Here is a 15,567-nt window from a genome sequence, read left to right as displayed (position 1 = left end):
AAAACTACACATTATCTCATATAGCATCACCGCATGCTTTAATGGAAACCATGTCTTATTAGCCATGTGAGCGTTCTATTTCTGAGCACAAATCATCAAAGTGGAATCCCTGTGCTTGTTCGCAGACCTTGTGGCGATGTTACGCATGTGAGAAGCCCAACGGCTGTGGCGCTACATGGAAAATATACGTACTGATGGGGGACTACATGCCAGTTATAAACTCAGAGAACTCCAGTCCTGGAAACTTGAGAAAACTTGTGAGAACAATGCATTCTTTTGAGTTTTAATTAATGCCTTTATGCCTTTTAAATTGCTTTTTTCTTTATTCCTTTTCAGTGTTTGTGTCACTGTCATTGTCATTGTCCTTCCTGTTGGTTATCCTCAGAGACCTTCTATAGTAGGTCACTGTAACGTACACCCACCTTTTTTTTCACATGTGCACCTGGTGAAGGTAAATAGAGAATAGAACTAGGTGTGTTAGAAGTCTATAAGTGCCACTGTGTCGTGGTAATCATTTGCTTTGATTTAATCTCAGGTATGTAGCACACAGATGAATATAAAGGACGGGATTCATGTTGTGAATTTTGCTTGAATAACGAACGCCGCTGTACGTTGAGGTCTGATATTGTAGTTGGGCTGGGTGGCTTAGTAAGCGCACTGAAGTCATGGGACAGGCACTGAATGAGCGCTTACTCTCTCTCAATCTCTTTCACTCTCTCTCTAGTATTCCTCCCTCTCTCTATCTCTCTCTCTCTCTCTCTCTCTCTCCTTTTTGCTCTCTTCCCCTGGACACCCAGTTGACCTCAGTCCCCTTTGTCTTCCCTACACAAAGACACAGTCAGTTGAGATGATGTCACGGCCGCCTCTTTCCTGGGAACAAACCTTTGTGTAGCGAAACAACAACAAAAAAATCTTTGTGTAGCTCCTACTCTAAACATATTGGGAAAACCTCAGCCACTTCCACCTCTTTCTCTGCATGGGTGTGTGACTGTCCTTTGTTCACAAACCAGCCATTCATTTCTTCCTCATTTCCAAAGCAGTCATTCACTGATCCCATCTACTGTCCTTCCTCATTGGTATTTCAGATTAATGGGAAAAGTTATTTCAGCTGCTTTCACTCAAATTCAGTAACAGCAGAAAGGTTCTGGGTGCAGATTTAATTATTTAAACAGAACGCGAGACAAGATACCCAGATTTTCCTGAAAAGGAATCGTGGGATTCTTTGCTTTTTGGATGCGTGGATAATTTGAAATATTTATGAAATTCTCTCTGAAGGGCAGATTTCCATTTTATTTTAGTTGCTAATGTGTTTGAACCTGTAATGTGAGTTACAGAGATTTCAGATACCTCAATGCCAACAGAAAACAAAGGCAGTTGTTTGTTGCATCACATTACAAATCAGTTCAATGAAGTGACTCTTTGTTTGCCAACGTGTCTGGAAAATGACTTGCGTCACAGCTGGAGTGATTATGAATTTCTCCTTTTTTCTGTGAAAAAAACAAAACAAAAAAAGGGGCTCCCCACTTATGAACCTTCCTTCCACCATTTTTTATACTTTCAATCTCATTAAAGCTCTTGTATAATTCACATTCATGTTCAAGTTTTAGTTTTAGGATACTCTTTTGAGTTGAGCCAAATACCATGACCAGGAAGGTATTTCAAATAACTCATCGTCAGTTCGATAACAGATGCACAGATGCTTCTCTTTTAAGTCCTACACACTCTGGCTCTCTGTTATCTCCATTCTGCTCCGAGTACAGAACAGACGATACAGACGGAGACTGAAGACCTCACGCGATAACGGTTCTCTGGGAAACTCAGGAGAAAAAGCTCTGGCCATTCCTCAGATCACTTATGATCATATAGATGACAAGGAGGACAAGCGAGAGGTGCCTTTCTTCTTAGAGGAATCCACAGGTACAAAAAGTACAAGCTGAATTCATTTCCTCATGATAAATAAATAATATATAATATATAAAATTTCCGTTTAATAATAATACGTAAACCTAGCTGTTCAGTTTAGTTTAGAATCATGTTTAACCAAAATATCATTAAATAATCTCATCATAAGTAATACATCAAGCACATATATCGTATTAGTCAACCCAGCACTAATTAGACAGCACTCTTGCTCGATGATTGTTTTTATTTTTAATTTTAAGCTTGCTTTTGGTGAAGTCCAGGCACACAAAGAAAAGTGTGCTGGACTGTTTTGTCCAGCAGTTTATATACCCTGTGCATTTAGTATAAGCATGAACAGTAATCCAAAGGAAAAACAATTAAATAGATAAAAGAGTGCTTTACTTGGATCATTTTCCGTACTGGTGAGAGATGCCATTTTCCATATGTGACTGGAACACATCCTGTACAAAAAAAGAGCTCGTGCAAAACAAAGCCACGCCTTCTTTGCTGTTAATAAGACTGTTTTGAAGCCTTTTACAGGTTCTTCCTGTCCAATAGCTTTATCATAAAAGCAGAGACATTTACAGATTCAGTCCCCAGCAGAGAAACCAGTTCTAGAGGAAAAAACGTCTCTTCTGCGGCTTAATTAGTTTAGTGGAGAGATTATGACATAGAACCATATGCCTGTAAGGCTTTGAACCTAACCAGAAGGAAAATCATTAACACTGAATGATCATGAAGCTCAATAAAATGGCCTTCAAGATGTAGAGGTGTCTAAAACTAAGATGGAAAAAGAAATCAGCTTTCAGATGTGGAATAATCTGGCACAAAAACTGCTGTACAGGAAGAACGCTAAAACCCATCCTACACATTCAATTTATTCCTTAATAACATTCAAATGTTTATACAGCAGCAGACTTTAATGTGAAATATTACGCTTGGCTTGATCTCTTCCCCATTTTCACCCCTGCAGGCATCACCAAGATGTTCAGACAGTCAGGTGAGCACCGGATCTCAGTCTGATTTCTGCTTTTATATGTTTCTTTATTATTATTATTATTATTATTATTATTATTATTATTATTTTAATTTTTTTTTTTTTTTTTTTTTTTACTTTTTTATTCTATATCAACTTTTTTTGTGCGTTCGTGATATCAGTAGTCTTTATCAGATGGTATAAGAATCAAATCAGTCATACAAAGCAGAGAGATGAATGGGTGGATGAAAAGAAACATAACCAAAAGACAAGCAAGGAACAAGAAAATTACACTGTGCAGTTTTATAACCTACATATGCAAGCATCAGTGTCAAAAGTAGGAATTGTGTATAATGTACATTTCATGAGAGCAAGCTGGAGCTAAAAGTTCACAAATAAGTGTTGATAATCACCAGCAGATGAAAATAAGCAACCTGTAGGATTTTAATTCAATAGTGATTCCCTGACTGGCAATAGACTGAGATATCCCCTCGCATATACCAGAGGTCAGAAAGAATGAAAGTAGACACTCAGCGCTTTAAGACATTGTAGTCATTCATAAGTATTTATTTTTATTTTCTACTAGGGGCAATATATTCTTAGATAAGTTAAAAATCTTTCTATCTTCAAAGTAAATGCTGATATCAAACCCATTTCTGCTCTTTGAGATGCTCCAAATGCTTGTTCATAAGCTGCTAAAATTTGAAGGTGTTATCTTCAACCAATATTCTGTGTAAGAGGTAAAAACATTTCACACTGAAAGCCAACAGTGTCCTATATCAGACTTGCAGCAATAAAATTATTCATTTGTTTATTGTACTGGTGAAAAGGGTTTAAAAAGATGGTGTATAAATGTTTATGTTGCATTATTACACCATAGAGCATAATTTTTCGTGAATGATTGACATACACATACAGGGTGGAGAAACATATGAGCACCAGGAAACATCTTTTCTACAATAATTGTGCTGTAATGTAGTTTAGAAAAGGCCCAAAGTGTCATTATTATGATTTTCTATATATTGTTTGTCCTTGTTGCAGACCCAACATTCCAGGGGATGGGTGCTGGACTTTTGGTTCTTTAACAAAGTCTGCTTGTCCCACAGGCTATCAACTGCTGTGGTGATAAACAGGAATAATCAGCATCATGAATTTTTTCCTTTTCCTTCTGTCTACAAGTACCAACTTGTCAATTTCTTTACTGTGTAAAGAGAACAAAAATCTGGTGGATCTGATTTCCCTCTATTTAATCGTTTTCACTGGAACTGAAAAGAAACCATCCAGAGTATTTTATGACAAGATAGACAATAGATCACCACTTGGCATCCACCTACAATGTGTGGGTATGTCTCACTCATCAATATCATTCTCACTATATATTACAGTGAAATTCTTTCTTCACATATTGAAGCTTGTTATAAAGCTGGGGGCAAGTAACCCTAGCAGCGGCAGCTTGGCTGACCCCCCAACCTTCTGATCAGAATTAGCCTTTAACTCTTGATCCACCATTGTCCTCTTGCACAGATTTGATTTTATACATGATTATACCGCAGATTTTATGGGTGATTATGTTTAGTATATTTCATCATCCCAACTGACTTCCTAGCTAAATCACTGTTACACAATATAGCTATTTGTTATTGCCTTAGACCTTGGGGAAATAGAACTAAAAACTCTCTTTTAATGAAATATTAAAATTTTATCTGCTGATGCTTTATTTGTACATACAGAGACCTGGTTATGTTCTATGAGTGGAGCAGTGAGTGCTGCAGATATGTGTAGTGCCGGTACTCTTCTGTATGATGTGTTGGTTCAGGCTATAATATTGTATATAACTTCAGCCTTATTGTCAGGAAAATTATGAAAACATAAAAAGTCTGTGTGTTTTTAATCTGGTGCATGCTCATAATTCATATGTAAGAACAATCTGAATGAATACAAGCTCTTTAGACATTTTAATGAAAACCTGAGCTGTCACACACTGTGCTACTGTAATCGAGAGTCTGTTAATATATTTCTTGAGCTCAGCCCTCTTGTCTGTAGTTACTGGTTCTCTATTTCCTAAACCAGCAGCCATATTATAACTCTTGAGTAGCCCAGTTTTTGGATACATTCATCCCATGAGGAATAGCAATATAACATTGTTGGAAAATGATAAAAAACAAGAACAGCCCTCATGGACTATCAGCGTTCAGAATTAAAACTCAGCATTGTCGAGTTTGCTCAACATCCGGCTTATCTCAGCGTTATCAGTCTGCTCCGGTGGCCTGAGAGAATCTCTGAATGGGGTTGTGGCTACAGGACCCTGCTGTCACCAGGCACTGTGTTTGTTTTTATTGGCTGGGGCCCTACGTAACTGAACGTGTTTGTACAAAACTGGGGAGCTATTAATAAAAATGGGTTGTTTTCTTTTTCCCTATTATTCTCTCACTCACTCATTCGTTCTGTTTCCCCATCCTTCTGCCTCTATTTATTTTTCCCTTTCTCCCATGTGCCAACTGTATGACTCTGACGAAAGTGATTATCCAACAGTTCCAGGCCTAGTGGCCTCTTGCAGAAGTTGTTTTTATTTCCAAATTAAACGTCTCTGGCTACGAATCTTTAATAAATCGGGACATTTGATTAAGTATTAGTACTGCGATTTGAGAGGTTCTCAAACCTTTTGCATCCTGGGACTCTTTCCAGAGTAAAATCGTAGCACTGAATTTTTAAGAACATTATATCAGTTTATAAATGACCATTATAACAATTTATTTGATCTTTTTGGATCTTTCAAATTCTGAACCTTCCAATCATCCAGATGATGATGTCGAAACACTGTATAATGTTAACAGCACTTGGTTTTTATTAAAATGGCAGTTAATTAAAATGTATTTATGCCTCTTTATAGTTATTGAGTTTCAAATCCACATCTGGATGATTAAAAAGTTCAGAAAAAGAGCCTTTCAGTGACTATTAGAATCACTGAATACTAACCCTTGATTCTAGTTGATAGTAATCACCAGTGTTGTGTAAATGGAAAGATGGATTCTCTGTAACTTTCTAACATTTCCAGAATCAGTATCATTGTTTTTTTTTTCTTCATATGTTTTTGATTTTTTTAGTATGTCTTGTGTTTTCTTATGCATGTCCACAGACTGCCAGCAGTCATGGTCTTCTTTCAATCTTACATGTCCTGCTTCTCCAGGTATCATAAACTGCATTTCTTTTCTTTTTACTTTATTCTGTTAATCATCTCTGTAGTTGGTTTATTTGGTTTAGCGGACGTTGCTCTGCAATGTTTTTTTTTTTGTTTTTTTTTTACAGTTAAAAAAAAGCTGGATGGACCTCCTGATATCTCACGCACCAGCAGCCTAGTGGATGACATGGACTTTGCCAGTGAATATATCCCACTGCCCATTGTGACAGACGCTTCACAGTGAGTACACAGTGCTTCCTGCTTTATTCTCCATGAATTCAAATCATTCATTCATCAATGCACATATCCGCCCGGTTCCACACGCTGAATGTGGCTCATTAATTACGTGCCCTCGTATACTCCTAAAGCACTTTCCTGCACTCGGGGCTCAGTGATGTGTTAAGTACTTCAGACACCAGAGTAATGGGCTTTTAGTGTGCTCTCTTGTGAGGTGTAAGAAAGAAATGCATTCACAGACGCTAAAGCTATGCAACTATATGCTAGCTGATACCTGCATTATGTTGAGTGCCTATACAACCTGGCTTCTATAACTGCTGAATGTGTATCAGCAGTTTGTCCAAAAAAATGGTGCTAAAACTTTTGGGTTTAGTGCTGTTAAGTCTGTGAGATGTGGACGTTGTTCTGCTGACCTTCTGTACTACTGTTTGCCCTGAAATGGTTTTAGATTTTTGTCATGGTAACCCATCCTTTTGATTTTTAACAAATATAAATCTTCATAAAGTCTTCATTCATCTCTTTGGAGTTTTTTTTTTTAATGTTTCAATTTGACAGATATTTCATTCATTTGCTTGTCTTTTTTTGTTGTGGTTCCCCTAGCTTCCATTGTACTGTATTACTGCACCTAGAGGTCAAAATGGGAACTGCAAAAAATGCTAATAGTGGTCCATTGGGGTAGGACTCACACTGCTCCATGCTCACACTGCTCCATGCTCAATCTGGAATAGATTTATTTAATATACTTTAGTTTTATAGCAAATCACCAGGAGTGGAATCTTGTCAAATTCTAAAAAAATAACTCCAGAGTGTAGACATTGTGACTATGATGTTCAGAACCATTTCTATTGTAAGATATATTGCAAAAAGACATGAGAGAAAAAAGCGTACTGGATAATGAATGAACATCTATCAGAAATATATGTGAAATACTTATTTCCCCATACAAAGGCAAAGAATAAGAAAATGTCTTCTTTTTCTATTTATTTATTTATTTATTTATTTATTTATTTAAAAATTGGTTCAGGATTTTGAGATGTAGTTGGGCTGCAAATTTTGTCAAGCCTGTGAACCCTGGGTAATGATATCATTTAGTACACAACTCTCAACTGCTTATTACTGTGTTACTCTTAAACTTCATAGATAGCAGCCCACAGTGTAAGTCAACAGAGGCTAGGCTGTGATTAATGTGGTTCTGCCCCACCAAAATTTAAGGTCATTGAGCTACTGCTGGTTTAATATTACTGTTTATAGTTGATTGATAAACATATCTAAATTATATTTATAATTTTGCATCTGGCTAGTTAAGACTTTAAACTCATTATTTCTTTCTTTCTTTCTTTCTTTCTTTCTTTCTTTCTTTCTTTCTTTCTTTCTTTCTTTCTTTCCTTAAACAATAAAAATAACTATAATACTGAATGTAGTCTTATTGGTATTTTTTATATTTATTATACTTATTTTATACTTTTATACTTATACAGCAGTTATATTGCACCAGGTTTCTTGTTATGAGTTTACTATTTTCTACAGGATTAACTCGTACTATAGGATAATCTTCACTTTCCTTTATGCATGTTTATAATTTTGTGTAAAACTGACATCATTTGATAGAGCAGAAATTTTTTAGGCTAAAACATTCCAGCTATGTTGTACATGCTTCACAAATCTGCTTGTATGATCATTAGACTGATGTGTAAAATACATAACAGTTCAAATCTCATGTATTTAGTTCACACGGTTTCAGCTCAGACAGTTTGATTATGCTGCTCTAACTGCAATTCTCCATTTCCGCCTGTGGCCATTCTGAACTGCTATCTGCAAACTGAATTAGATCTGTTGAACTAAACCTTACTGTCTGGCAGATGGCATTCAGTGTGCTATATCTCCACAGAGCTGGATGAGTTGTGTGAGAACCGTTAGACCAATGAGGATTAAGGGTGTGAAGTGAGCACCCTTTTTTGGTGCACCAGTGTTGATGTTTCCGTTGACATGACAGGGTTTAACGTTATATGTGGCACACTTTGACCTGTAAAGCTGAGCTTGAAGGCTTTTCATAGCAATGTGGATAATTAATTCAATTATCTTTATAGTAGTGGAAATCACACAAGATTTGAATAAGTTTATTCAAAGCACACTAACTCAAAAACAAGTAGGCTTATAAATAATATGTTTTGTTCAGGAATAAGAAAGATCAAACAAATAGGCTAGGTATTATTGTAGACATTTAAAAAACGAGCCTAAATTGAATACTTCCATTATGCTCATTAAATAAACCTGTGCTGAAGAGGCACATGAAATTTGTTATTTAATATTGTTATATCTACCTTAAATTAATATACCTTTCCACTGATTAGTTTGACCTATGATTTTGTCCGTTTTCTTCTGTGCATGTATGAGTGAGCTGCACTTGGCATATCTGTGTCTGTATTACGTTGTATGTCGTTGTGTTTCTATTTTGTGTGTTGCCAACAATACAATAACTGTTACTGCATTCACTCATTATCCATCATACTGTATTTCTGAGCAGTGGTCACTTCATCTTTCAGCTGTCTTCAAGATTCCTACTTCAGTTAGTCTGACCTTTGATCACACATTACAAAATGACTACTACAATTCTTTGTTCCTAATAAACAATCTCAGTTTTGTGTCTGTAGGTTATATCTTTCAATCTAGGTACACAGTTTGGTCCTTCTAATTGTCAATAATATGGTAAAAGTTAATCTGTCACTATATATTAATAGATTCAGTATTTATTGTTTCTGTAATCATAATATTAACAAGAAGTTAAACAATAAATATAAGCTCAAGTAGAATTTGAAACTTACTTTAAGATGCAAGTAAACTCCAGACTCCATGTGTTTTCGGTGTTAAAATATCTTCTTCCCTTTTCGTTTTTTGTCACCTTCATAATAAACGTTGTAACGTGTCCATCATTTTACTTCACTTTTCCTGAATTCAAACTGAACGGTTGTGTCATGTTTGCAACCAGCCTTTCTTTTTATACCAGCATGACACCTGGCTTCAGTTATACAACAAAAAAAAAAACCCCAAAACATCCAAATAAACAACACATGTCAATCAATCAAGGACAGCTGATGTTAAGCAGCTGTTTTTACAATCCAGGTCAATGCAAATGTGACATGAGACATGACTTTTTTCATTATGTATCATATTGTATAAGTATTGTATAAATATGCTAACATTACACATTAGCATAAACCTGTGATGTCACTTTTGCATGCACACTGCAGCTTATGTACTCACACAATATTGAAATAATAGTAATAATAAGTAGAAGCATTTATTTTTGTCACATATACATTATAGCACAGTGAAATTCTTTCTTCACATGTCCCAACTTTGGGAGTTAGAGTGCAGGGTCAGTGATGGTGCAGCACCTACAGCAGAGAGGGTTAAGGGCCTTGCTCAGGGGCTCAACAGTAGCAACTTGAACTATGATCTTCCACTCAACAACCCAAAGCCTTAACTACCTGATCTGAATCGCCCAGCTCAATCAATAGTTTAAATAGTTTGAACAAGCTTTTATAGAGATATTCAATCATCTATTGTGTGGAAACGATACTGGGGACAAAATCTTCCTCTGATTATGAACTCAGTTTCTGCTCCTTCACTGTAGAAACTGGTTGCACAGGTTGAGTGATAATCTCGAGACAAAACTAGCTGATGATCAGCTCTCACTCAACCAATTCATTAAGTTAGCTTATCTGGAAAAGGCCGGAATGGGTGCAGGTTTTAATTCCACCCAAGCAGAAGCCACCTCTGAGTCTATTTCAAGATTGAACGGCTGATTAAACTGGTGGAAATAGGTGTGGCTCCTTCTTGATTGGAATGAGGAGGATTTGTTGGAGCCATTATCACAAGGGTTCTGTCAACAATTTAATACTGACTTCAGTCTCTGTTCTGGGTTCCATCCACAAACTAACAGTCAAGTAGAAGAGTTAATTCAAGTAATTTGAAAATTCAGGTCATGCTGTGCCAATAATCCACATGACTACCATCTTTAACTCCTGGGTGGAGGACAGTTTCCTCCCTCACCTTCTTCCAGTGGGGTCTGGGTAACCAGTCTCCACTCTTTCCAAGACTCAGAGAACTGCTGTTTAGGAATAGATGAGGAGTCAGCAGATCTGGGTGGTAGCAGGTTACATGTAGTACAAAGACTGAAGTTGAAAGTGGACAATTGGTGCAGAGTTCTTCTGCAGCTATACCTGGGCCAGATACTCTTGTTGTCTACCAGAGTCTTACTCCCCAGACTCCCTTCATGCAAGCACTTAAGTCCTTGGTTCATTGATCCTTTCAAGACAAATCAATCTAATTTCCTACTGCGTATGACCTGTATCTTTATTCAAGAGCTTTCTTCTGCTACCTCAAAGACAAGTGACTGGAGCTAAGACACCTTTCCAGTCAGCAATCAAGGGTAGACCCAGCTTACCTTCTTTGGAGGCTCCTCATCTCCAAGTATTATTGTTGGTTGCATGATATACCACATGGACTGGATGAGGTACAGTCCTTAAAATACTCTGGAATCTCTGCAGAGGACATATTAGACCAATCTCACTACATACACTTTAATCAAGAGCATCCAGACCAGCTGTGTTGGAACAGTGGTTCAGCAGTATCTAAAAAACTTGAGAGGGTCAAACACATCCTAGATGATACACAAGGATGATACAAAACTCACTAAGTTTTTAGTGAGTAAGTTCTGAGCCATGTGTATCATCTAGGATGTGTTTGACCCTCTCATGTTTTATTTGTCTACTCTGATTATCTTTTGTTTGCATCTTCTTTTTTTTGTTGATTATCTTTTGTTGTGAGTTGCCTCAATTGCACCCTATTTGCTCAGATTTTAAAATAAAGTATTATGCCTAAGGGAACTCTCCTCCTGAACCCTCCTTTCCTGTTATAAACTGCTTCCCTGTGATGCTTTGGGGTGCCACCTTCCCTCTGATTGTGCCCATGTTATGTTATGACAAATCTGTCAGAAATTGGGAAACAAAAATACACTCAGGAAATTGCTGTTTTCCCAGTGTGTTCCTGCAAACAGACATCGATGCCAGTTTTTTTTATAGTATAGACATGGGTGTGTGGGCTACATCCAACTGAAATGCCAACAATCATGATTTTTCTTTAATATATTTACTAATATTTACTTTTATCTGATTTTCATTTATCATTTAAACTAATTGCTTGATTTAATCAATAGATTAAAAAGGTATAAAATAAATCCTGAGGAAGAAAAGAGATATTTATTTTAGTCACCCTTTCTTCCACTGAACATGATGAAAGTGATGAAAGTTCCCCCCCAGCTCTCTTCCCCTCCCGCTAGCATATCTGTTTTCTTTTGTTTTTCTTTCATTTGGTTGAATGAACTCCCTCTGGGTGATTTCTATAAGGGGCAAATCTACAGGACAGAAAAGTCCAGCATGTTACTAGACCATATTTGTCAAAAAATAAGTTTTGATTGTGGTAGTAAAGTAGAGTCATGTTAATATGCTTGTTGCGTAAATAATTTCAGAAATGTCATGCTTATTTATTTAAGAGGTTTTTTTATGCGGTTTGAGCATGCTGCTGTTTCCAGCCTTTGCTCGGAGGAAGCCCGAGTATTGAATGGGTTCTTCACTTTCTCCTTCAAAGGTGTTCTTCTGGTCCCTGCACGTTCTCAAAGCACCTGTATAAATACCAGCCCCCACCCATTCTGTCAGCTCTGGTTCCTAGCTCTCGATGTGGTGTGTTTATCTGTTCTAACTCTGCACTTACTGGAGTGTGGAGTGTGTGGAGGGACTGGGTTCAGGTAGCGTGTTATGGATGCTCTAATATGGGTTTGTTCAGGTGGACTTGGGTGTAAGTGAGAAACTACAGGGAGAGAGAAAGAGAGAGAGAGATTTTTTTTAACTAATATTATTTACTGCATTAGTTATCACAAACAAACTGAGCTTCATCAATAAAGCATAATGTTGATACATAATAAACAACCTTATTGATACATCCACCTGCATTTACTGATATTTATTCAATCCATAACTAGGAATATGTCTATATACAGAAATTTTGAAATATAAAATATAATAAAATAAAATAAAAAAATATATTATATAAAAAAAATTGAAAAATAAAATAAAAAAAATAAAAAAAATATATCGTTTTAAATTATAAACTGTTAATAAATGCACTCCAGGCTCCAGGTGTAAAGATTGGGACTTGCTATTCAGCATCAATTCTGAATTTTGTCACTTAACAACCTCAAGTGTTTGATCATAATGGTCATTGTAGGCTTGACTCATTGCTCATTGTTGTCCTGGATATTTGGCTTTTTTATATGTAAAAATTAGTTATTACAAGTGGTAGTTCCTTTGCTTAGGTTACTTATGATGTGGTAATCCTGAAGTATATGATTTGCTCACACACACTATTTTGATGTCTCTAAGCACACACACTCACAGAAGTAAAGGATCCCTCCCAGAGCCTGTTCGCTCTCCTGCTGACTGCAGCACAGGACACACCTGGGGCGAATGAACACCTCTTTGTGTTCAGAGCTGAGAGGGATGTTAGTCTAGGAGTGTGGACTGGAATAAGGTTGTTGAAATGAGCCTGTAGTCTGTAATACATATTACAGCCAGCCCAAATAAATTTACACTCAGTCTAACTGGTCTTAGAATGTCCAGTCCTTCTCTTCTGACCCGAAATGCTCTTTATTCAGCTGTTGGTCTAGAGTTGACGTTTTCTACAGCAAGTCATTCTTGCTGTGTGCGTGGCAAGCTACTGCTACTGAGGGATTCGTTTTTTCCAAACAAGAAGACTGTTATTACCTTATGGTCCTACTTGTGTGTGTGTGTGCGTGCGTGTGTGTGTGTGTTGGACGAAAAATTGCAGTTGATAGAGACAGCTTGCTTGGACCTGTTACTCTAACTGTTTTTACCTCTTCTTTTTATTAATTTTTTTTATTAAATCTCTTTCTTGATGCATACCAGCTATGCTCATTTTAAAGACCTAGTATCACACATCAGTGCTACTCTGAAAAGAAGGAATGTACTTCATGCTTGTGCATATTTAACACAGATGGGATTATGATGGATAGTTCAGAGCAGCATCTGTTAGAGACAAGTTTGCCTAATTACTCCTGGCTGACTGTCTGATGTCATGCTTTTCTAAGATAATGAGAGAATAACTGAAGTCCTTCTGAAAGGAGTAGAAGACTCGAACTGTGCTCGTGACCTACGGACAAAATGAATCCAGTCATCACAGAATCCACTGATGCGTGTAAGGATCTCTGTCTGTTTGACAGCGTATATCAGCATGAGTAAGTGAGTGTCAGTGAGTCATTGCGTGAGACCGGCATGCTTTTGGTGAGTTGATAAAGTTGTAGGTTGACTGGAACTGACGATACTAAGCAAAACACGCAGAGTGTTACGCTCGTTCTCTCCCTCTCTTCGCCAGCAAGTGTGATATCTCATTTAATTTATCTGTTCCTGATTATAATATTGGAAAGAAAATTCCCTCTCTGCACTGTTCTGTAGCAGCCACAGATGTGACCTTCAGCTTAGGCAGATAGATGGCAATAGAAAGATATGAATGCTGTATGAATTATTCAGATCAAATCCACGCAAGAACTGCCCTTTCTGCCCACACTCTGGGCTTAATCAGATCCATACTGCCCTAGTTGGGGCTCTCCCAGGGGCCTTGGCTCTAAGTGTTTCTAATAATGTTTCGAAATAAGTCTCACTGGGTGTTGAAAAGCAGGCCATTTTCCCACCGTGTGCATGTATCAGCCAATAAAGCAACTAAATGGCTCCTGTGAGTCAGCAGTCTATTATAGTTTTTTTTTTTTAATGCCATAACAACTGACTACTTGTTCACATATGATGTCTGTCTGGAACAATGAACAGTGACCAGTGATTTTTACTTTTATTTCAGTTTGCATTCTTAAAATCTATCTATTAAAATATAAGGTTCTAAATCTCATGCCTTTATTTATATTCAACAACTATTCGAATTAAATGTTTATTACAATCCTATACAGTACGACATGCAGTGAAATTATTTTTACAACTTTTCATGTTATAAAAATAGTCAAATGGAATGAAAATAGAATAGGAATAGAATAGAAAACAGAATTTCAAAAAAAATGAAATGGAATTTAAAGGTAAAATAAAAATAGAATGAAATTAGCAGTACAGAACAGAGGAAAATATAGAAAAAATACAGCATAGAAATACAATACAATGACAAATGATCTGAACATGTATATGGTGATGTGAGGATATGAATTATACAATTCTACCGAAAAACATATAGCACGTCAACGCAAGAATGCAGCAAACACAGCATTTCAAATTGAAGCTATATTATGGGTAAGAGTTCAGGATGTCAGTGTTTGTTGAGGAATGCTAGTTCAATGCTATGTATGCTTTTATGAACTGCACACAAGACCGGACGCCCTGCTGAGCTGTGTAAGATCACTCTGACCAGCAAAGGCAGCAGAATTGTAAAGCGAGGAGCGGGAGTTGGTACATAGTTTGAGTGTTAAAGACAAAAATGACCTTTTTCTTTTAATGGGTACAGATTACTACTTTCCTATATCCCTATAACTGGGTTTTCCATAGAGAGATCTGAACTGATCCTAGAACAGTGTAACACAACAATCTTTTTTAGAGTAGAGGGCCTCAAGGAAGGCATCACTCCATTTCCTGTGTGCCTCATGAGCAGGGGCATCGCAGCAAGACATCTTTGAACACAGTCAAAGACAAGACAAAGCCGAGACCATGAGGAGCAGATTGATTTGTTTGTAACGCACTCTGGGCAGCGCTGCACAATAATGAAATGGTCTGATGGAACTTCTGCCTGTTACATATTCTTGCTGTATAGACTTTTTTATGGTTTCGGATTTAATTTAGAAAATTCCTTAATTCCTCTGCCATGCCCTTGCTACTGTTTATGTGACTGAGAATCACTGACTGAATAACAAAATTATACATCAATTACTATTAAAACACCCTTTAACATGGTTTTGCTTTAATGAAATGTCTGACAGTAAAGGACTTTGATCCCCCATACAGAGAAGGATTTTCCATGGAGTGAGTTTCTCTTCTATAAATGAAAGGCCAGAGTGAATGGCTAGTGTGCATGAGTCAGTGTCGGTCTGCAGCTCGAATCACCCACATGGCTTTAATGAAGCGATGCTTTAATAAAGAGTAAAAGAGAGGAATGAGTCATGCATGAGGACTTTGATGAAGAATTATATAAAAGGTTTACATCTTTGGGA

The 15,567-nt window shown here is 37.0% G+C and overlaps 1 protein-coding gene across 1 annotated transcript in view; it reads left to right on the top strand.

Moving 5' to 3' along the window:
* The window catches only part of kcnq1.2 (potassium voltage-gated channel, KQT-like subfamily, member 1.2), a 119,587-nt gene that overhangs the window by 26,997 nt on the left and 77,023 nt on the right, over positions 1-15,567 (top strand). The window contains exons 10-14 of the mRNA XM_058407560.1: positions 126-257; positions 1,761-1,917; positions 2,876-2,902; positions 6,015-6,065; positions 6,185-6,296. Coding sequence (XP_058263543.1) covers positions 126-257; positions 1,761-1,917; positions 2,876-2,902; positions 6,015-6,065; positions 6,185-6,296 — 479 coding nt within the window. The remainder of the gene's footprint in view (positions 1-125; positions 258-1,760; positions 1,918-2,875; positions 2,903-6,014; positions 6,066-6,184; positions 6,297-15,567) is intronic.

This window comes from Hemibagrus wyckioides, linkage group LG14, assembly GCF_019097595.1.
Source record: "Hemibagrus wyckioides isolate EC202008001 linkage group LG14, SWU_Hwy_1.0, whole genome shotgun sequence".
Classification (NCBI taxonomy): domain Eukaryota; kingdom Metazoa; phylum Chordata; class Actinopteri; order Siluriformes; family Bagridae; genus Hemibagrus; species Hemibagrus wyckioides.
Note: the sequence above shows the minus strand (reverse complement) of the source record. Positions and strands in the feature narration are given on the sequence as shown.